This window comes from Glarea lozoyensis (genome assembly GCF_000409485.1).
Source record: "Glarea lozoyensis ATCC 20868 chromosome Unknown GLAREA16, whole genome shotgun sequence".
Taxonomy (NCBI): Eukaryota; Fungi; Ascomycota; class Leotiomycetes; order Helotiales; family Helotiaceae; genus Glarea; species Glarea lozoyensis.
Window position 1 is genome coordinate 725900 of NW_007360990.1, and position 23292 is coordinate 749191.

General features: G+C 46.3%; 7 protein-coding genes across 7 annotated transcripts; 2 read left to right on the forward strand and 5 right to left on the reverse strand.

Moving 5' to 3' along the window:
• Positions 1–279: 279 nt before the first annotated feature.
• On the forward strand, positions 280–1635 carry GLAREA_07514 (alpha/beta-Hydrolase; the record flags this gene model as incomplete). The annotated part of the gene is made up of 3 exons (XM_008082202.1): positions 280–474; positions 523–661; positions 710–1635. The coding sequence occupies 3 exons, from the start codon at positions 280–282 to the stop codon at positions 1633–1635; spliced, it is 1260 nt and encodes a 419-aa protein (XP_008080393.1).
• A 137-nt stretch (positions 1636–1772) lies between these two features.
• Positions 1773–5477, reverse strand: GLAREA_07515 (uncharacterized protein; the record flags this gene model as incomplete). The annotated part of the gene is made up of 3 exons (XM_008082203.1): positions 1773–3583; positions 3634–5176; positions 5229–5477. 3 exons carry the CDS (start codon positions 5475–5477, stop codon positions 1773–1775), a joined length of 3603 nt encoding a protein of 1200 aa, XP_008080394.1.
• Positions 5478–6005: 528 nt separating this feature from the next.
• GLAREA_07516 (uncharacterized protein) lies at positions 6006–7010 on the forward strand (the record flags this gene model as incomplete). The annotated part of the gene is made up of 1 exon (XM_008082204.1): positions 6006–7010. The coding sequence occupies one exon, from the start codon at positions 6006–6008 to the stop codon at positions 7008–7010; it is 1005 nt and encodes a 334-aa protein (XP_008080395.1).
• Positions 7011–7197: 187 nt separating this feature from the next.
• On the reverse strand, positions 7198–7542 carry GLAREA_07517 (uncharacterized protein; the record flags this gene model as incomplete). The annotated part of the gene is made up of 2 exons (XM_008082205.1): positions 7198–7313; positions 7428–7542. The coding sequence occupies 2 exons, from the start codon at positions 7540–7542 to the stop codon at positions 7198–7200; spliced, it is 231 nt and encodes a 76-aa protein (XP_008080396.1).
• A 1080-nt stretch (positions 7543–8622) lies between these two features.
• GLAREA_07518 (uncharacterized protein) lies at positions 8623–10851 on the reverse strand (the record flags this gene model as incomplete). Its single annotated transcript, XM_008082206.1, has 2 exons — positions 8623–9655; positions 9704–10851. The coding sequence occupies 2 exons, from the start codon at positions 10849–10851 to the stop codon at positions 8623–8625; spliced, it is 2181 nt and encodes a 726-aa protein (XP_008080397.1).
• A 6332-nt stretch (positions 10852–17183) lies between these two features.
• GLAREA_07519 (Acid protease) lies at positions 17184–19725 on the reverse strand (the record flags this gene model as incomplete). The annotated part of the gene is made up of 5 exons (XM_008082207.1): positions 17184–18021; positions 18073–18906; positions 19129–19329; positions 19384–19492; positions 19704–19725. The coding sequence occupies 5 exons, from the start codon at positions 19723–19725 to the stop codon at positions 17184–17186; spliced, it is 2004 nt and encodes a 667-aa protein (XP_008080398.1).
• A 1872-nt stretch (positions 19726–21597) lies between these two features.
• On the reverse strand, positions 21598–22038 carry GLAREA_07520 (uncharacterized protein; the record flags this gene model as incomplete). The annotated part of the gene is made up of 1 exon (XM_008082208.1): positions 21598–22038. One exon carries the CDS (start codon positions 22036–22038, stop codon positions 21598–21600), a length of 441 nt encoding a protein of 146 aa, XP_008080399.1.
• Between the last annotated feature and the right edge of the window lie 1254 nt (positions 22039–23292).

The following is a 23292-nucleotide window of genomic DNA, read 5'->3' on the forward strand; positions in this document are numbered from 1 at the left end:
TTATCTCTTTTTCCACACCGGCAAATAGGTACGTACTTTGAGCCTCGGTCTGAATCGTCAACTGCCGATAGTCTCAACATCTCGTAAACTTCTCCAACCGCGACATCAACCAAAGTTGACCAACATCGACAGCTTGAAGGTCACTTACACTTGTGAACTTGCTCCTGATGCTGAAGAGTTTGGATAACTTCTAGTCGGGCATTATTCATTTACCCGGTCAATCAATTTCATACTCTTTTCTTTCACTTCCATCCATCCATTGTACTATCCATATTAGCCATGTCTTCGTCCAATTTTGAGATCAAAGAACACATCTTAGAATGTCAGCATATACGGGAATATCCAAGAGCACTTGCTCATTCGCAAAACGATGTATTACATATGGCGATCAAACAATACACGCCTTTAGACAACCTAAAACCCCAGGACGGAGACGTCACTATCATTGGAGCTCATGCTAATGGCTTTCCGAAGGTAGATCCAATCAATGAAATAAAATCTCCCAAGTTTCTAATTGTCTAGGAACTCTACGAGCCTTTATGGGATGATTTACTTGCCCGCTCAAAGACCAGTGGCTTTCGAATTAGAAGTATTTGGATGACAGATGTAGCCCAACAAGGCGCAAGCGGGGTGCTTAATGAACAGCTTTTGGGGAATGATCGTAAGTGCTCCTTTTGCCACCATATCTTGCTTCTAACAATCAGATTAGCTTGCTGGTTCGACGGTGCCCGTGACTTATTACACATGATCAATAGCTTCCGCTCAGAGATGCCCCTCCCCATAGTCGGTATAGGCCACTCATTAGGAGGTAACATCCTGTGCAATCTAGCTTATATGCACCCACGTCTCCTCACCACGATCGTCTTTCTTGATCCCGTAATTCAATCGCACGCATCTCAACCCGTTGGACCAAATCCCGCTCAAGCCTCCACGTTTCGTCGGGACCTATGGCCATCACGGGAAGAAGCCATCGCAGCATTCAAGAAGCAGAAATACTTCCAATCCTGGGACCCACGGGTCTTCGACCGGTGGTGCGCATTTGGGATTCGGGAGAATCCAAGTTCGGTGTATCCAGATGAAAAGGGTAGCGTAAGTTTAACGACGACAAAACATCAGGAGTGCTTTACTTTCATGAGACCTAGTTGGGATGCCGTCACTCCTGATGGCAATACAATTTTAAACAGACAATTGGTACCGGATATGGACGTTGGGAATCCAGTTACGTACCCATTATATCGCCCAGAGCCTCCTCTGACCTTGGCGAGAATCGGACAATTGAGACCGAGCGCCCTCTTCATTTTTGGAGAGACGAGTCCGATGTCTCTACCTGATGCTCGAAAGTACAAAATGGATAACACCGGCACCGCGCCTGGGGGTAGCGGTGGTACTAAAGAAGGGAAGGTCAAGGAGGTTGTTTTAAAAGGCATTGGGCATTTGGTAGCTATGGAAGCTGCCGATCAGTGTGCAGATGCGGCTGCGGGATGGCTTGGCCAAGAGCTCAAGGATTGGAAGAAGGAGCAGGAAGCATATTTGGAATGGACGAAAAAGAGCTTGGCGGAAAAACAGACATTATCTGAGCAATGGAAGAAGATGATAGGAGGACCACCGGTGAGAAAGCCTAAGAGTAAAATATAGAGGTAGCAGTACCGTCGAATGTTAATCCAATATCCTATTCCTAAATATACATCTCATCCAAACATCTAAGTGGCACCATGTGCAACACTAAAGTCTCAGCGGTTCCAAAACTCGCGCCCCGTTTCATGCCAAATAATTTAGTCCTCATCAGGAGGAACCCAAATCAATATCCCCTCTTTATCCATCTTCATACCTTCCGTAGGCGCTATCTTCAACGTCTTCTGGAAATATCTATCCTTAATAACACAATTGATCGGTCCAATCCAGTCGCCTCTAATAGCCGGTAGTAACCTGAATCTCACCGTCCTCCTTGACAAAGGAACGAGCTGTAACGTCGACTGCTTCATACCCGAAAAGGCGAATTTCTCGTTCGGTTCCATCGTTAAACCGAATGTCAAAAAGTGGTTGGAGGGATTCTCAATGGTGACATCAAAGTGTATCATTGATGAAATAGTTGCCGAGTACGAGACTGCTGCGAGAACTCGTGGCTCGCTGCTGGAGACAAGAAGGCGCGGTACGGCAAGTTTAGATATGTTGAGGGGTGAATCTTTAACATCTCGTCGCCATTTGATGAGCAAAGTGACATCCAGTGTGGCTGTCCCGCGATCGTCCAAGGATAGCTTTTGTGTGAAGGCGTCGAATTGGGCCTCTTCGAGCGTTCTAGGGGTTACCTTTATCCCACCTTCTGACAGGGGACTAATACGTTTGGTAGAGCTTTGGATGCCACCATTCATTCCAATAACTTCCACATCGATATCTTCCACCAGCAAGTCTTCCGTCGCGAAAGATGCGTATCTTGCAGTCAGGCACCATTTTTGCGCCAATCCACGAGCAACTTCGCTGCCATCGGCGTCGGTGGAATCTTCATGAGTGAAGAAGCTAGGCCATGAATCTGGATGTATTCGAGGAGAAAAGTCGTAGTTTGCCTCAAAAGGATTGATGACTTCCAGTTGCATAGTGATGGAACGAGAAACTGGCGTTTCTAGATCCGATACCAAGTTGTAGGACGCTTTGACGGCCAGCTCATATACGTATGGCAAGTCAATAGGGGGAATAATAATATGTACGACACTCGAGGCAGAGCTAGCTATTCTGCCAAGCGGCGTCCCCTCCAGTGACTTTTCAACTTCATCTTGTTCTTCGGGAGCTGATAGGGCCTCGGAAGCTCTGATCTCAATTGGCGGTGCATCTTCTCCCCTAAGATAGACCTCAAGGTTGGTAATGGCGTCAACGTCTTCTGCGTTCAGAACCTCGAGCTCTAAGCTAATGCCTTCGCTAGTGTAATATTGGCCCTGAAGTCCTCTAAATCGCAATTCCATCTTTGGTGGCTTGGGCAAGACCCTCAAAGTCGATGTATCAGGTCGTGCAATTTTCTTTTGCATACCTTTCTCCCCCCACCATATATCGGCTAACGTTGTTTGTTCAAAGGCATGAACATACTCCAGGTCGAAATTTTCTGTATTCATAGAGAATGTCACCGAGGTTGCTTTGACCTCCCCGTCGTCCCTTAAGGGAGTTTGAAACTCATAAACTTTCGACTGGCCTGGAGCAAAACATAAGTCTGCTTCGCCAGACTGGTTAGAACGAGTATTTTCTACCGTCTCAGCCAGACTAATTTCGCTGAATACCCTTGGGTTTCCAGGTGCGCTTCTTGTCTCTTCCATTGCTTTGTGTCGAATTATGATTGGCTTCATGCTACCTTCGAAATCGATCTGCAATGAGGTCATTGTCACTGGAGTCGAGGTTGGCAAAGCGGACGAGGTAACGACGCATTGAGAACGACTAGCCTCACCAACCTTTCCCTCAAGGCGCTCAAAGAGAAATGTAGCAGACAAGAAAGAGTGTACTTCGCTTTCGTGTAGGACCACCATAGGCTTAGCTCTCAGTTCTTTCACGTCTTCGAGTGATCTTGTCAAGTTGTAATGCCAATTGGGATGGTGAGTAAAGCCTGGGGGATGTTAAAATACAGCCAAGGGCGCAATGATATTGTTTCCTTACATTTGTTCATTAACTCCCAATCCACGGATAATATGGACACTCCGTCGCCCAAATACACAGCAGCAGTTCGTAAAGCCCACCCAATCTCCTCAACAACATTCCACCATCCTTCATTCCGATATGTCATCTTTTGCCAAAGAGGACGAAGTATTCGCAAAGCATCCTCCCAAGCCTTTTTCCTCATAAGTTCCTTGGCTGAAAGTAGTTGTATTTCCTGCACGATTCTAGACTGACCTCTTATTTCGTATTCCTTGGATGCCATTGCTAGCGAGCCCAAGATATTGTTGGAATGGTCAAAAACTGCGAACTCTTCGTATGGTTCGGGGCACAAATAGCTGTCATAGGTACTTGGTTTATTCGGTGAGTGAGCACCCGAAGCTGAACCAGGAGGCGCTCGATCTTCCTCAGGAATCGCTTGCGCAAGACTGCGGCGAGTTATGGAATGCCTACAAGCAGCGTAATACCAGTAACCAGGATGATGAAGAAGCTCCCAGGGCTGCGTTCGTTCGCCAATTGCAATGGATTTTTCAGGTGATAGATATATATTACCACTATCATTCATCAAACCAATCATTGCAACTTTTTTGATCAGTTGTGCCATGACCGTGGCCCAACGAGCTTCCCATGCTTCCCAGCCATAATTTGAAGACCCTCTTCCCCTACGGTCTATGAAGTCTCGGATCCTTTCTCGATGTGACTGCCACCTTCGGACAGCTGCGGTCGAGTTCCCATTCCACAGTAAGCACCGTACGATTCGAATAGCAAAAATATCAGACAGCATTCGGTATTCATTCCATCGAGGACTCCAGCTGGCAATTGCTTCAAGAACATCTGGGCCCAGCAAACCCTCATAACCACTTTCATAGGACCGCACAGCGGCATCCATTTCCTGACGAAACTCGGCAAAAACACCAAGCTTGAAATCATAACGAACGTTCCACCCTTGAAGGGACAATGTTTGCGATGTACCTGATGTTGGTGGAACTGTGGGTAGTGGGACGATGCCTCTATTCCGCTTCCTTCTTGAGTGTTTGCTTAAATCTCGGTAATATTCTATGCACAAGGGGTATAGTGTGGATATAACAGTCTCTGCAAAAGCTTTCAGCTCAACGGCAGAGGATTGTTGAGGTAAGAAGAATAAAGATGTCTTTGAGTCAAGACCAGTACTTTTACGAATGTTGGCTAGTCGGTCCTCGATATCTGGAGATGGACCAACAGATCTTTCGCACAATAATGCAACCACAAGACGAGTTTTATAACCAGATTTCGTCCATGTATCCTTAATTGTGTTGATATCCGACTTCAATTGGTTGTCTAGTTTTGATGATAGATTCGGGTCCGAGGTAAATGAATAGAAGACGACAAATGCGCTTGGTATATGATCTTGATGCTTCTCTATCCATTCCGGACTAATGAGACCGTCTGGATACAGATTCGAACTTGGACTCAGTGGTGAAAGGGTAGAATGTATAACCGGCTTCGATGTTGGACTCGTAGGCGCTGTCGAAGGAGGCTGCGCATCGCGAACAGGTAGGATATATTCCTTTGAGCAGCATTAGCGGCTTTCACCAAAGCATTCATTCATTCATCCCTACCCTCCCAATTGTCCTGATCTTAAACTTGTTCCTCCCAACATGCTCTCGTCCATTCCAAGCTAGATCGCTGGCATCCCCCTCTTTGAAATGACGAAGTAGGACTCGACCATCTTCCGAGTCCACAGGGGGTATTTCCGAGATTATTGGTGTCCCAGTATTCACACTCTCTTCCTCATCCGGGGAACCCAACCCCGAGATTATTATGAACGGCAGGTTATGAGCCACGAAGGCAGGCGCATACCCGTCCATGGTGGTACTGTCTTAAAAGATCCATATGCGGCGCGAAGGGCGTGCAAGGTGAGAATTGTAGGTCAGGGTCCGAATCTGTGTCTAGCGATTAGATCTCATTGATTCCACGAATTGGCCATGTGCAACAACATGATTTCGTATCTCGTGAACAAATATAAGAGTAGTTCCAGCCTCGCTAGGTTTGGATATATGGTGAACCCTGGCTTTGCAACATCGTAAAGCGGCGTAGTAACTATGTGTGGACTCGACTAAGTGTCTACCTGGGTATTTAGCAAAGATCAGAATATGTTCGTATGGTAAACATAGAAAAATTAGGTTTTGACTCGAATTCTAAGTGAACTTAGGTAGGATAGGTTATGTAGAATACTTTGTAAAAATATGTATAAAAAATACAATGCATTGTTCGAATCTTCGAGTCGTCAACACCAACTAATGCTTGAAGACAGCGCCGCTTTTATTCGACTCCCGAGCCTCGCTCAACCTCGATTCATATTCCAGCCTTGTCCACATTTCAATGCAATACCCAAAATGGCACCACCATCCCCGACATCACTTTACAACCAGCGTAAAGCCAAAATCCATTCAGCGAACGATACTACATCCTCCAACTCACTCGCCTTTTCTTCAACGATCTCGTCTCTACTCACATCCTCAACCCCAGCAACCCGCGGACGGCCACGCCCCTCCAAAGCCCCCAAAGACGACATCTTCTCCTCACACAATCGCAATACCAAAAAACGAGCCGCCAAGGATCTGGAACATGATTCCGATTCGGAAGGTCGTCGGGCGCGAGGTGGGCCAAAAAAAGATCTCGGAAGTGTAGACGATGCGATATTAGATAGAAGTAGGAGGAAATTGGAGAAGAAAGCGAAATTATACAAGGAGATGAAACGGCGAGATTACATACCCAAGGAAGGAGAAGAAGAATTAGTAGATTTCGATCGAAAATGGGTGGATCGAGACGCCAAAGGGGAAGTGTCGTCTTCTGATTCCGAGGTTGATGATGGTGGGGAAATGGTGGATTATGAAGATGAATATGGACGTTTGAGACGGGGTACTAAAGCTGATGCCGAACGTATGGAACGTCGAAAATTAAACAAAGTTCTGGGACAAGAAGAGCTTGACAGAATTTCAGCAAGACCAGCGCAACCCGAAAAGGTCATCTACGGAGATACGGTCCAAACGCTTGCTTTTAACCCGGATGAGGAGATTCATGAGAAAATGGAGGCGCTGGCTGGGAAGAGAGATAGGAGTATGACTCCTCCAGAACAGAGACACTATGAGGCGGATAAGGAGTTTAGGATCAGAGGTGTTGGGTTCTATAATTTTAGTAAGGATGAAGAGGGTAGGAAGAGGGAGATGGAGGCGCTTGAGGCGGAGAGGAAGGAGACTGAGAGACTGAGGAAAGAAAGAGACGAGAAGAAAGACAAGCGCAAGAAGGAGCTTGAGGAGAGGAGAAAAGCTATCTCGGAGAAGAGAGCAAAGAAGCAGGCTGAGAGTTTCCTGGATAATTTGGGTGCTGACCTGGGATGAGGGCGTTTTTGAACCACCGATTTATTACAATGATACCCAATTTTACTTCACACGCTACTTTCGGATATGAGGAAAAGGGACGATGGTTTTGCATGAAAAGTCTGAATTTATCTGGCTTCCGACGATTCACACCGAATGTGACCACCAAGATTCATCCGAAGCCCCTCACACTCAATCCAAACAACCCTCAAGACGCCTCAGTACCAGACAAAGTCCCTCCGGGAATACAAGCAAATTGCGATGCGTCCTGTCTGATCGGCAGATCCGTACAAAAGCCATTCACAAAGAACCCATTGATTGCTCCTATGAGCAAGTCAGTACACTGAACCCCATGATTACAACACTAGAACAGCAGAAAGTATCTGGGATAAAATTGAAACTGGATGGAGTCGGGATGAAATGCGAACGAGAACATACCGGCTTTACACAATTTCCCTGTATCAGCAGCGGTACAGCGCTCGATTGGCGCGACTGGCGCGGCGGTGATCAAGGTGACGAGGGTGAGGAGTGCGAGAGGGAGTTGGGACTGCATTTTGGATGTTGGAAGGGTCGATGAGTCTCTGATTGGTGTCAATCAATATACTTGAAGTGTCTGGGGGGCCTTGTGTGACTGACTTGCTTGAGATATATTGTGGTGATGAAAGCCTGATTAAAAATCCTGTCTCCTCAACACAAAGGATAAATTACAGCCTATTTATCTCTCCTCCTCCCCTCACCTCACCTTAAAACCACCTTCAATCAATAGTCCACAAGTCGCTCACGACTATAATTCCAAGAAAGTTACCCCACACCCTAGATATGGCACTTGTGTACCCCACACTCCTTTGAGTACCGGCCAAGACACTGAACACTTGAATTATCTTTAGGAAAAAGCCTTGAGGCTGTCGATCTTTGGGTGAAGATGGATTTTAGGAGATTTCCAAACCTCGGTCCTAATCTCTCGCGCTGGAAACTAAGTGATAGTACCATCTTCTAGATCCAAAGGACGCCTCGGTAACGGGAACTTCCATCTCCCAACCACTATAGAGTAGAATCGGCAGTTCAAGGACATGGTAGAATAAGCAAGACTTGAATATCAGGATAGCCCAGAAAACGAAGATGCAGTTGTGATTGATTATTCATTTCTTTATAACATTGTGCAGCATTTGCTTCTCTACATAAACCAACAGTCACTGGAAAATCCAAAGACTTCCTATTCCCGACAGATTCTCCTGCTCCTAAATCTCCTTTTATATCGATCATCATTTCTCCTCCATACTAATATCCAGTCAATAAGACAGGACCCCTCAACCATCCAACCCAAAAAACCCAAAATAATAAAATTTTCAAACCCCGCACCCCCATTGCATTCTAGCAAGGATTGCAATACTATTCCCCAAAACCTCCAAAAATGAACGCCGATTAACCGATGCTTCTCTTGTCAAAATATACACGGAAAAAATAATGTGAAGATAAACGGTCGGTGTAGATGTCCCAAACTCCTGCGCATGGCCCAGTATAGTCGCGGGCGCCTCAAAAAAATCAAAAAATATGTAAGCAGTGTAAGTGTAGATACAAGTCGTTTTCTCCGTCGTCTCTGGCCAATTCCCATGGATTCTTCCAGATTAGTTCTCTACTGGTATAACCACACGCAGCCGCACTGTTTTTCGGAGCCAGGCTCGCGTCTTTGTAGTGAAATATCTCGTTGTGCGATTTCATCTTCCGCTTTGTTTAGATTGACAGATCGTTTGGAAAAGGTTGTCGAGGCGGTCTCATTCAGATATACCATGGTTGGCTGACCGGTACTGTTCATCACAGGCTTAGATCCTCCAGGTGTGATTTGCGTCAACATGCAATAGGGTGAGATGACTTGTGGCCCTTGAGACATGCGATGCTCCTCGATTTTGACAACCCTTGAATACGGTGGAGTGTATGGCGACCCATATCCTTGGTAAGAATTACCAGAACTGGCCGCTGTTTGCATCGCTCCCCCGTACCCAGATGATGTCCATGGCGAAGATGATGTAGCCGTGGCCATCGCGGATACTTTACTGCCGTATGCGGTAGTTTGGTTAGGATATATGAAAGCCTCGAGAACGGTTCCATTCCAATAACAGAACCACGCCACCTCATCTACTTGAAGTGTACCTTTGCGGCCACTAAAGTCGCCAACGCCATGTGGAATCTCGCGTCTACCTAATGGAATGGCGAGATCGGTATTTTTCAGAATAACAAGTTTGTTGTATGACATTTGGAACCACCAAGCTGGGCCTCGACTCGTCTCATCAACATCATTGACTAGCCTTAGGACTTGTTGCTCTTGAAATTGCGGGGCTTGAGCGCCATATGAAAAGGAAGTATCAGAATCGTTACCATACTCTAGGATCATTTCGATATTGCTTAGAGGATCAGGACTACCGGCGAGTTGGGTGAGCGTCATATGTAGTGGACCAGATGCTGCAGGTACAGTGCAACTCCACGCATTGCTTTGTGCGGTGTTCTCGAGGCAGGTATTTTGACTCAATTGGGGAGCTGTGATTGGAATTATAAACTCGCCTGTTGGTAAATCAGGTGTTCCCGTCGGTATGCTGGTAAGTGGAGTAGCATCATAAGTAGTAGTCATTGTGGTGATTGATACCGAAGATGAAGGGTTTTGAATTTCAGCACTGTTGAATTGTTAGTACACTACGCCGAAAGGGATTTTAAAGACCTACGGTGCATCTCCATCTAAATCGCCACCAAAGTTCTTGGAGTGTTTCGGCTTCAGAATTGATAAAACCGTGCCGAGGATGATTCCAAAGAAGATAAAGGATATGGCGATAATACCAAAGACCCAGACAGGAATGATGCCGCAAACTTTTCTTCGTGCCGCCTTTTGCCAGCTCTTCAATTGCGGCTTTTCATTTCCAATCGCTGCATTCGCGGCTGCGGTGTTGACATTGTGTCCACTTAGATCAGACATTATGCTCCCTCTAGACTGGGGAGAATTCAAGTCTTCTTGTGAAGCGAATTCAGGGTTTCGGGTGGCCAGTCCTATTCCTCCAGCACCAGGAGCCATGGCCATAGCTGGGCCAGAAGATGATCCATTAGGTACCGCAAGAGTTACAGTTGGTCTCGTCTTTCTAGCAAACGCTTCGTCAGGATACTGTGTATATGGTGGCAGCTCCTCTGTGTGGCCGTCTGGTCCAATGATGCCCGCAGCTTCCTCTCCATCAGGGCCCAGGCGACGTTGATAATTGTTATTGAGTCCAGGAAATCCAACGGGAAGTGGAGGTGGTGGCGGCGGATCTCCAGCTTCCGATTCTGCAACAATATTCTGAGGGTACATACCATATGGATGTGTTGGGCCGCTCGGGCCTGCATAGGATCTCTCGGTGATAGGGGCGGTTGAAGTAGTTGCCATGCTTGCTGTTCTGGCAAGTCGTGATTCTTGGGGATACATCTGATAAGGGTGTGAAGGGCCCGTCGGTCCTCGATATGGACTTTCGGGTCGCACGTAGGCCATGTCGGTCGACACACTTGAGGCTCTCGTCGGCATCGAACTTGATCCAGATGCACTGTGTGAATCGCTCGTCGAATCCGCTCCCATCCCACCGTCATGTCGTAAGGCGAAATTGTCGCTCGCACTCGGTTTGGAGATACTTGAAGGCCGTGGTCGTAATAACGTGTCATTGGATTCTGGAGCCATCGTTCTTTGCTGGCTCATCATGCCGTTATATCCTCCAGGGTTGGACGGCCTGAAGCCATCCGATATTCCCATTGCCTCCAAATCATAGTCATCGTCGAGTTGGTCGTTGATTGATATTCGTGCCGATGCCCTCCTGTCAATTCCTGAAGACGAACGACGATCAGGGCCGGCCATGTTCGATATCCTCTCTTTCTCTCCGGCTTTCTCTACCGTCCGCAACGCTCGTAAACACGATCGGTCCGCCCTTGGATCGTCACCAGCGACACGCAAATTTCATCAACTACGGCCCAATTGTGTCGACAGTAGCGATAGCAGGCGCAAGAATCTTTCAACGAAGGTCGTGGGGTGTGGTCGCGAAGAATTGAGTGATGAATGAGTGGTTCAAGGTTGATGATCGATGATTGTTTGGCCGTCAGTGGAGGTCCGGCATGATTCGAGCAATGGGAAGAGGCAGGCTCTTGGCGGTTCGAATCTGCGACACCTCGCTTCGGCTGCAGGGGCTGCCCAGGTGGTCGAATTCAACCACGGCCGTGGCCACAAGCACTCCCAACCACTGTTGAACCACAACCACAGATCCCAAACTCGCTCACACCATTTTGGACGCTTTGCTTGCCAGGGGCCTTCTCGTTCCAGTCACACCGCGCCGTTGCAGATTTCAAGCTCGAAAGACCCATCCCCATCTGGCATCCGTTGACATTAGCCGCACCACAGGAGTGGACGTGCCTGGCTTGATTTCCCTCCAATTGGCCTGAGAGGTCGGAAGACGATCCTTTGGACCTTTTGGCCCTTTGGGATCCTGATGTCGGAGGCCAAAGAGCGCATTTACATTCGAGGCGGAGAAGTGGAACGCACGATGATTACTCTACCTCTTCGATCTTCATCTGGCAACAGCACCTCTACTCTTTACTACAACGATGCGCGAAATCGAGCCAGCAGATAAGGTTACATCTAGATTTCGATTTCATCATCAAAAGCTCGATAACTCTACTCTTCGCTCAACTCTCGTCGCTGACTGCACGATTGCTACGAAGTGTGTGCAGCTACTTGAAACGACTTGGTACCAGCTAGGCTCGTAAAAGGTTAGGTGCAGTTGCCGTTGCGGCGCGCTGCTTTGATCTCGTGCGATCTGCGTTGATACAGTAAAGTAAAAGCAGGCGATGGGTTTGGCCATGTTACCAGGTATTTTGATTCGCATTTGTTCTACGGTCCTTCGATATCGGGTTCCTTCTCAGTTTTCTTCTTCTTCCTGCCCACCCTCAACTCAGCAACCTGCAGTGACGGGTGTGCTCTTCGAAATGCATATCTCTGGCGGGCGGTCCATCTTCGTCAGGGTCTCTCATACGCATGGCTGCTTGAGTTGAATGGCACGCAGGAGCGGCAGTCGCTAGATTGCTGTACATTTCTACTATTTATTTTCTTCAGATCTCCTGGTATTGATTTCCCTTCTCGCGGCTACTGTTATGCTTATTTGCTCTGCATCGGCCCGATACATCATACTGGTTTTGCTTCGTGGTGGATCTGAAAACTCATTCTGCAACGAGTCGTGACTACTACAGTCAGCTACCATAAGCTGTTACTGGTCAGACTTTTCAGCCATTTGAGCGTTGCGAGGCATCATAATGCGTCATTAGTATGCCAGTCTCGAGAACGAGATCGAGCCGCTAGACGGTCGAGACACGGCAATATACTTCCACCAGCGTGGTTGCCGATGCCATCTCGGAAATATGTATGAGTTGCATCAATCAATGCAGCCAGCCTAACACACACTTTATGAACAATCGTACACGATTATTCACCCCAGATGGTACCTTAATTCAACGGCTGCTCTCGAAATTGTACCTCCTTAGACATGATAGGTAGAACCCCGTCGTCCCTCGATCACTTGACTTGCTTCCTGTTCAACTTTAGGCTCAAGGCAATTATTTCACTTATCTATTGCTCTAGCCGACCCTGAGCATTATGGGAAACGGTTAAGAGCATGGAGATTTAAAAGTCAAGTTCGTGTTTCTTGAGCCAGCTACATCCCATGATGGTTTGGGAATTTCGACGTCAAATCCTCGGCAGTATGGTGATGGCGATGCAATCCTAGCCGGCGCTTTTTTCAAACTTCAGCCGAGCAAGGCTTCCTCTCAATTTTTCCGATTGCGAAATCCGCAATGTTTCTTAGATCACATCAAAATCCGTGTCGGATTCGTCCATGTTTCCTCGTGGTGCAGAAAGTACAGTGCAGGTTTCACCCAATCATACTCGGGTCTTCTAAAACACCAAGTGTCTCTGTTGCCAGATCATTTTCAAAACGCTCAGTTGAAACATGTTATTAAGACTTCGTGTCGGTTCTTGGAATTGAAAGATCTTCTGGAACAATTTTCCATATGAATACATGCCTACTATCTTTGCTCATAGTTAAGCAAAAACTGCACCTCATATTCACCAAATTCTAAAGGCTCTCTCCAAGTATGAGATAGGGCAAAGAAAATGCTGTTCTTACCATTTTCGTTACCACATTGATACCTTAGAAGGCCACGCGCCATAGATAGCGGCAATACTCAGCCGCGAAGCATTATGAATACATTCCCTTTCCTCAAGTACAGACACTTCCTTGCCCATAAAGCCATCTTGATAAGTCGCCATCGCGTTTTCCAACAACGTACTTGAAACCGACTACCACTTCTACAAAAACAAAGAAAACTTGGGACGGCTTGAACATGACGACTCATACCCAGACGAAAACATGCCAAAGTCTTGGGGCTTTCCACCTACAGGAAGAACTCCTAAGTCGACCAACCAAATGGGGTGACGACGTGACTGATCGTAGTACCTATTATTCGGCTGCCCTAATGCAATATGTCTACGTTAGTTGTGCTCTATGACACAAGTAGAGTCACTCGACACAACATCGCCTCTGATAACGAGATTAATAATACGATAGCATGCTTTTTCAAAGGGTGTGTACTAACTACTAGGGTATTTTCCAAGCAGTCTATACGGAGAATTAGAAACAACGTCGGTATATCTTTAGGAAGTTTTGTCTGCTGAGATCGTTGGCGGATGAAAAGCCAAAGCTTCGCCATACTAATGCATGTTCGTGCTTGTTATTTAATGGAGGGTGAAACAGGTGTCATTTCCTGTGAAAAGATACTGACCCCAGTAGCTCGGTGCCTGAGAATGTGTTGAACCTTGAATTTAACATAATGTTTCGATTCTCAAGCAATATTTCTTCGAGACGCGCTGTCATTATTCTCCATAAGAAACCAATGTATCTCAAGTTTCATCATTTACTATGCGATACGATACTGCGAGACTTTGATGTCTTGCGTTATAGAAAGATGGTAAATCCTACAATTAAAACTTCCAAATTGATGAGCAATCGAGATTAGCTTGGGTATGTCCGTGTAGTCGCCACACTGTCTGAAATCTACATTCTACCTCCTTTGTACATAACACTCGAAATCATGTATGACACGTAGGATATTCAATATTCACACGTATACCGGGCAGAAGCTCTTCGGTGTGGGATGTAATCTATACGGATCTGTTGTTGTCGAAAAGAGAATTGCCACCGATTCCATTTCTGGCTTTTCGTCCAAATATTAACAGTACTATAGAGTTGTAAGTAATGAATCAGCCGAGTCATTGTAACGCTAATCATAGCGTATATTCTCGACGCCTACTCGCAATTTTGAGAGAGCTAAACACCTGACATTTCAACAATGCCATCGCTCACATTGCTCAATGAGCGCTTGTGACCCGCGACCCATGCTAATAAATGTGCGAATATATCCAGCTAGTTTGTTTGAGGACTAAGAAGTGAAGTCCAACCTTTGGTTATTTGATGTTTAGGGGTATCTGACCGAGGTAGTGTGGTGGAGGTGGTGTTTAGAGGGTTGATTATAAGAGAGAAGGGATGTTCTGAAAGATGCAGAATTCGTCAGTTACTTAATGTGAATTAGGAATCTCTGGTATGCTGTTGAATGACTGATCAAATATACATGTATGATCAGAAGCTTCATGGTTTTTATGAGTTTCTAAGCTATAGCTGAGTTCTACATAAGGGCTATATCTGGGTTTCACGAATATAGATCTCAAGTGTAGATTTGTTGCCGTATTATAACTCGCCGCCAAATTCTTATTTACAAACCTGCGTCTTAAAGAATTTATCACAAAAATGGAAAAATAAGGGTCTTCCTTTATAGTTCTATCTAAGAAACCTATATAACTATATCTTTAACTAGTAATTAAGTAAGATATTACGTCTTAACAAAGTAGTATACTAAAAAAAACATTTACGAAATATATTACATTATTTCTTGGATTAATAATAATTAGTAGAAATTGAAATAATGGAGGTAAGCAGTTAGAATATAAAGCAGTATAAATTGTTTCTGGGAGGATATCTTATATGTTCTCTAATACAATACAAGGTGTGCGACAAGTGCTATACAAATCCTTGGGTCCTGACAATCAACCATAAAAGGCAGGGGTTCTTTTAGTTTCTTATGTGTAAGGTAGTAACTACTCGAGACTGCGGACAAAACATTGCGGTAGAGTTGCTGGTTTTATATCTTTAAGATATAGTACCACTAAAGCGATAATTTCGACAACTTTTAACGGGTGCACTTCTTACCGTAGACCAATAAGATTTTAATCCCAGGAAACGCGAATCGAAGCTTTTCTTGCTGCCGATTTTCAACTCACCACCGATTCCTCACTCACAGAACCATATGTAAGGTAAACTATTATATCCTCTATATCTTTCCAATATTTCTTAGTAAGCAATCGTTCAAATCCATTTCAGATGAGCAGTCAGCAAATATTCTCCTTTGCCTGCACAGGCAAATGTTTCAGGTATTTTCTGTCCTTTGCTCTAATTAACTATCTACTCAGAAGAATGCGGTATTGTATACACCGGATTCAGATCGGGAGTATGAGAGATGTCAATGGAAAATGGGGATTGTGGAAGCTTGATGATATTGGTCTCTTTGAAAGTTATGCTCATCACTCATAATCCCCCAAAGTCCCTTTACATCGCGGTAGCTACGAAAGATAGTGAGGATACTTCAACTATACCTTGGCAGAAGACGTCCCAAATTTGGTTTAGGTGGATCGCTAGGAAAATCAACCGTTGATCTTGTTACAGATGACTTGTACAATGGCGGAAATAACCAAGACAAGTGATAACGGTTGGCGTACCTCGGAAACTATATTTCTAACCAAAAAGTTTGTCACTCAATGAAGGATAGATGGATTTCAATATATCAGTTGATATTGGTCCGTGAGCAAGATGGGCGGCAAGTAATGTACAAGAACTATGTGTGGACAAATATTCCAGCCAAGCAGCAGAGAAAACAGTGATTGTTTTTGATGCCAGAACCATCTGCGCACCTGGTTTTGTCCTTCGCTTTCCTTGACTTCCTCAAATACGAAGCAAGGAACTGTCACACATAAGAGCGGGACTCGATAGCATGCTGCTCAAAGCACGCGTGACGCATAATTAAAACACATCACCACTTAAGCACATCTCACAATTTCACAAAAGCTGAAGAATAATACAACAATATTCCAAATATATCTAACAACTATATTACAACCCAAATTCAAATATCCAATTCCTCATCATTTCTCAGTTTTATATCCCCAAATTCTCATACGCCGATTAATAAATGCATATGTACGATGCCTCAAAAACCCATGGTAATACCTAAACGCCTCGCTCCATGCCAGGAGACTATGCTGAAACTCCAGTAAAAAAACAAAAAAACAAAATGCAAATGCAAATGCGAATGACAAAAGAAATAGTCGGTCGTGGTTGTGTGATGCAGAAGGTGTGCGTGGTCTGTGGTAGCGAGCGGTCGAGACTATCAAGCCTCAGAACAAGTATACTAGATGAGGCTTAAGCTCGAGAAAATCGCCAGCGACAAACAGTAAAATAAAAACAATCCGCAAGTGCAACAATATCGTCAAGGCAATACACCATACGATCGCACAGCAAAGTGTTGCATGACATACGCCAACTCATGATCAACCCTCAAGAATCCGGAAGGATGAGAATGACGACCGAGCCTCCAAAATCCATCTGATCACGAACTCAGCCGTCACAGACACGGCACCGAAGCGAAGGATTCTCGCCACTCCTGCACATTGCATCCTTCGATTTATGCCAAGGCTTTTGGCTTGACGACCACGTAGTACATGTGACGAGAATTGAATTTTTCGATTTTGGTGAGTTCGTGGGTTGAATGATGAGTAAATTGTGCGGTAGATTATGGTGGTGTTTGCGTTGTGTTTGGTGGTGAGAGGAGGGTATATTCTGAAGTGGTGTTTGGTTACACATTCGCTTGATCCTTCCTAATAACCCTTATTATAAACCTCCAAGTTTGTGGAGATGCGAGATTTGCTTATGCCGGGACTAGCAGAGAACTCCACTAGACTTTACAAACTAAGCTAGATCCTGATCTCTCCATCCTTGGTGGTTTGTCGCAATTCATAAACCGCTGCTCTCAAGCATTTCATATCCAAGGGAAACTCTTCTTCGCTTGTGTCGGCTGATTAGGGAATATCTCCGTACTTCTCTTCGGCTGGATATCACCCCATTGATCTCTGTTGTCAATTGACTTCCTTATTTCGATTGGTGAAGGCATATCGGCGCCTTGGTAATATCTCTGGTTCGATAGGTCCGAACTTCGCTTCTCCATAATCGTAGGTTCATATTGACTTGTCCATTCCGCTACGCTGAACCTCGACGTTGCTTCATACGCATTATTGGGTAACTCGGGTGCTACTACTGTCTGTCTTTGCGATAGATCTTGTTCGTAGATTGAGGTTGGTGAGACAGGTCGGGATGGCATGGAATAAGGCGCTGGATCAAGATCCCACATCGAATTCGGACGTACTTCGTCGTTACCATAGATAGACTCGTCGTCATTTGGTGATAGCCCGTCGTCGTGTGGTGATAGCGACCGATGCGTCACATGATATGGTTGGATCATTTCATCAGGGTGATTCGAAAAGTTCGACGGACCGGAAATGTCGATCTCCTCCATGTCTCCAGGCGCTCCGGGTGGACCTCTGGCTTCTGAGTTCGCTGCGTTCTCTGCATTGATGCGCTTTTGTCGCTTGAGGGCAAACACTACTGCTCCAGCGATGACTAAAACAAGTATGAGTCCACCCCCAACACCACCTACAATAGCAGTGATGTTGGGTGGAGCAGCTTTTTGGGTTTTGTTTTCAGTGGTACCTGGAGCTAGAGGGGGAATCGCAACGACTTTTGCTGGTACAGGAGCTCCTGTGGGCCAGACCCGTTGGTGAAGTGAAAAGCTGGCTCGTTCATAATCTACAATAAGGTAACTATAACATGTCAGCATAGTTTTCTTACAACACCAACCCCGCCAAACTTACGCTTCCTGAAGAAAAGCTCTACCAAGAGTGACCTGTCCTGGGTTCGCTGCTCGTTTGAGTGGAAAGTAGTGCGACGACGTTTGCACCAAAGGTGACGTTGCGTACAAATCAAAAGCCTTGTAGGGAAGTACGATATGTGCTACGGTTGTAGATGTCGAGTTTCCTAAAGCAAATGTGACATTTGCATTTTGTGCTAACAGCTTACTTCGTAGGTTGTCATCAACGAGGTAGAGCTGACTCGCCTCATCCCAGACAAGTCCGAATGCACTCTCAAACTGCTTGCACACGTCCACAGGTAGATATATATATGGGACACTGGAGTCGATAGATGCCTCTATGGCTTGCGCACTCAATACGGTAGGTGTCTTCGAAGCCGGGTCGTTGTTGACGACTATTGAGGCTATGAAAAGCCTTAGATTACTCATTGTTGAATTATTGAACTTGAAGATGAGATCGTTCTGAGTATATAGAGAAGTGTCGTGACCGCCAAGAATGAGACTTCCATACCCCTTAGATTCCGGAAGACCGTACATACTGCCAGCTGTATATCCGTACGAGAGTGAAGGAATATAATTAGAAGTTTTCAACCTCGATATAAAACTTTCCACAGGGGCTGCAAGGCCCTCCAACATAGTCAACAACGAGCTGAGACCAAACATGCCCATGTAAAAGTCATTGGTGGTGAGACCTCCAATAAGTTGATCGGGAATGGAAGGAAGATCATTTTCTGCGGAACCTAGTCTCACAGTATCATATCCGTAGGCAACATTTACATTCAAACCATATCCCGCTCCGATCGTCGCGGCGTATATACCAGAAGTTTGGTTGTTAATCCTATTGAATTGCGTTAGCATAGTCACAAACCGGAAGTTCCTTTGATCCAACTATGGTTCGTATAGGTGAGGCTGTTTCCTGAAATTGGTGGGATTCTCAGCTGTTCTCGCTATTTATGCAGAATCTCCCCTCGCTAATCTACCCGTCCAGCTGAGAAGAACCGAGAATGAAGGGACATCGCCGGCGACCGTCTAGTGTGTGAAAGCCATTGTACAAACTTACCAAGTAGGTTTACTCGCCGAAGTACCTGGGGAGTAGATATCTCCACGAGAATTTGCGCAATCCGCCCGCGCGCTTGAGGGACATCCTTCTGGTAGAACAACCCATGGTTGGTTGCTTGATGTTGATATGAGAACTCTTACAGTTTGAGCTGGCCCGCCAATACTTAGGTCAAAACTGGACCAAGGTCCATCTATTCCATCCCTAAGAAAATTCAAATCAGTGCAATGAACCAGACCAAGATAGAGTTAAACATACCATCTTCCACTCGGTGGAACAACAAGAGGAATCGGTGTCGGTGTTCGTGCGTCCAGCGGGTAGAACAAGGCGGCTGCTAATGTGGTAGTTGGAAGACCCAGGAGATATACTGTCAAAAACGTTAGAGACGCGTGCTTGAGCAACATTTTGCAATCACAGAAAAAAGACATTTGAAAGAAACCAAGCATACTTAAGAAGATAATCCACTTCTGATGACCTAATGACAATCAAACGCCCGTCAGTCGATCCTGATACTCTATTCCTGAGCATCTGACAAAGGCAAGCTGGAACCCCTCAATATGAATCATGGCCGATTTTACCATAATTGGATGCTTCAGCCATGACGAGGTGACCCATCCGCGAAGCTTTCTTACCCAGACATATTACTGGGATCCGGGTGTTGGCTTGAAGGATTTTGCAGCCGCGCATCTGGGGTCAGCACTGTAAACCGGACTCTTAGGATTATTACTGGCACATGGTGCAAACATCGAGTGTTACGTCGTGGTTCATCGATCTAAAGGAACGTTAGCCTTGAGTTTATTTTGTCAGAGGTCATATTCATGGTCCGGCTGCCATGAGAGAATGACCCGAAATGTTGGTATGAATAGTGCTGATTTCCCATAAATGATTCGAGCTGCCAAGAATTCACAGTGATCCTTTATGAACAGCTGTGTAAGGTCGGACAGGAAATATTCATGAATGAAATCACTTCGCATTACAAAGTCGGGTAATGTTTGCAGGATGCCGATTCTGTCAACTATGACTGAGTTATGGGAGGTATCGTTGAGAATAACCAGAATAATCATCAGTGCAATTATGCAGATGAGTTAATCTTACTTGGATATCCGCAATAATGATTTGCAGAGATTGGTAGTCTTTGCTCGGGTGTGGCTGGTAAAGGTAGAAAGTATTCTAGGACGTGGAAATGGTGCTGGTCGACCCGTGACTTTCGACTTGTGACACAATCCGCAAAAGGATTTGTATGACGCTCCTCACCAAGAACATGGTCGCGACCTTCAAGACCGCAGCGAAGATGTTTGACGTTCGTCGCTCCGTATGATCATCATTTATAAACATTGCCAGTGGTTACAAATCCGGTCCCTTTCGTCCTTACATTCCGTGCAGTGCCTGCGAGTGTTTCTTCAAGGACTTGATGCTTGCGCCGGGGGCCATTTTCCAGACGCGAGACCTCCACCACCAGCTGAGGTTTCGTGTCGCGCGAATATTCTGTGATGAAGCTTTGTCGGTCTGTATCTCCAGATGGCTAATCTGACAGAATTACAGGTGAACAGCGCGTCATGACATTAACACGCCGTGCCTCCCGATCGGACTCAGAGCCGGCGCAAATCAGCATCACATCGACTCAACACCACCGCGAATACTCTTGTCGCTCTGTCGCGAAAGCATCTGAATACCAGTCGGGTCTGCATACAAGGGATCACTATGGTGCAGCTCGTCAATCTATGCGAGGAGCAAGGCGAGGAATAAGACGACTGCTTCTGGAATCATCATCCTGCAGAGCAGCCTCGTCAGGAAGTTACGAGGTAGTTGCACTGCGCTGAAGTATGTACGGAGTAAGTCCTCAATCTCTTATGATGGTTGACTCTGGTCAGCTGCTTTCCGATCCTGTCCCTAATAATACTTCCAAGTAGGTAAGCAATCCTTCAGCGAACAGATGGGAGTATAAAGCTGAGCAGGTCCGTCGAACAACCAACACTCTATCGTGGTTGTTTGCCACCTGGCCACCCACTCGCCGTTACTTGTTGTTTGCACAACTCTTTGCTACTTGAGCACCATCTTGAATACCACTTCGTTCTCCACCAGGTATGATACCAAAAATACTCATCTTAGTCTGGTGGTGTATTGGAATTTGCGGCTCATCATGGTCTTTTGTTCATGCTCCGCCCCATGATTATTGGGGTTGATGAGAGGTTCTCTCGCACCGACGGGCCAGTAAGAAGTCTCTTGCTTTTCACGAAAAGCGGCACTTGTCATTTGAGATGAGATGACGAGAGTCGGCAACAACAGTTTGTTATGCCTCCAAGCTGCATCTGCCTTACCTACTGCAATTTGGCAGAATATACGGAGTAACAGTGTGCCAAGTGGCGAGACATGTTGCTTTCGGATAGCAGTTGTTGCAACAGTTCTCATCCTTCGTTCTCATTCCTCATTCTGCGCAACGCTTCAATCTACGAACATATCGTGGAAATTTGGTCAATTCGAGTTCATCCCTCGTAAACGCGAGCGTTCGCTCTTACTGTATTTGATGCTGCTTTTTCTCCCATCTCCAGTCAAAAGCGTGGCCGCCGGGGCACGAACTGGCCAAGCCCCTTTCGCTAATCTTCCGCTCCCTGCACGAAGTTCTTGCTGACGGTCGAGATGCTTACGCTCCAACCAGTTGGTGACCTTGGGATCTTCTTCATTGTTCTCCACAGCCGTTGTTGTCTGTTCTTCGATTTGTCCGTTTGGCTCTTCCCACATGACATTACCCGGCGGTGGTTGCTGATTGGCGGCAACGGTCCTATGGCCCCGGAGCATGCAGCGCGCCTTGAGAGAGTCGTGCATCCTTCCTTGTCTGATCTTCCCTCTTTCGCACCAGAACACCAACGCCAAAATCCTTTGATGGCACCCCTCTTGGGAACTCCACTGTTGCATTTATTTTTGGTGCGTGCCTGACAAGATGTCCACTTTGAAAGAGGGGCAATTGCTTCTCTGCTTCGCGATGGCCACAAAGTCTGCTCAATCGAGACTCTGCACCGCCTGCTCAACCCCGTCTCGCACGTTTTCCACACCTGGGTCGGGAGAATTTGACCATTCCCAGCCTCTCGTACCACCACCCAAACAACCAGAACCCCATCATTGATACATGAAAGATACATGCGGATGTGTGATTTGGCCCCGCGAAGAACCCGTGTCCGGGCCTCACGCAAATTGTACTGCAATTCCAACACCGGTTTGTGTTGTTTTACCCTGCCCAACGTGGACCGAACAGGCCTGCCACAACACACTTGGCCCACGCTCCCTCTAAGGCACAGCAATGGCGCAGTATCCTGACATTATAGAAATGTCACCTGTCTCCCACAACCCTCTTCTGAGCTTCTCTCTTGTCATATGCTTCAATCTGTAGCTGTCATTTCGCACGGCTAAGAGGGATGAATCGTGTCGCAACTGTCGTTTCTTGCCCAATATGTATTTGCTGCTCGGTTTAGCAGCTGGTGCAGTGGCTCTCACGCATAGCACTTCTCCAGCGCGACCACAAGCCGAAGGTAAGTCACGCTTGCGCTATGTAGTGTACATAGACCGCTGACACTTTGGGTTAGATCTTGCAGTGATTGTAAAAGGATGGTTTCGGGAGTCACCGGCTACTTGGACAGAGCCGCAACACTCGGTTCAGTGCACAGCAACCGTCACTTCAACTATAGCTCGGCCATTTACTACAACTTATGGCCCATGTCATGAGACTGTTACTGTGGTGGAGGTCCTGGAGGGGAGAGCGAAGATAGAGCTACGAGGAACCAATTCTACAGACGGGCCCCCACCTGTAAATGTTCCAGTCTTAGTTGACACTCCTACAACCACGTTGCCTACACCCAAGCCAACTACGCCAATCGCTCCTGTAACTGTCCCTGCCCCTCCCAATACACCTCCTCCTGTAGTCGAGACACCACCTACCGTTCCAGCTCTGGATCCAAAGACGTCGACGACAGTAACTCCTGTCACCGTACCCGTCGTCACCCCATCGACCACTCCGACACAACAAACTCAACCGCCTCCGCAACAAAACCCAGATCCTCACACTGAACCTCAACAGCCAACCCAACCACCGCAAGCACCTCACAGTGAGGCTCCTCAACCTACTCAGCCAACACAACCGCCACATACAGAGGCTCCTCAACCTACTCAGCCAAC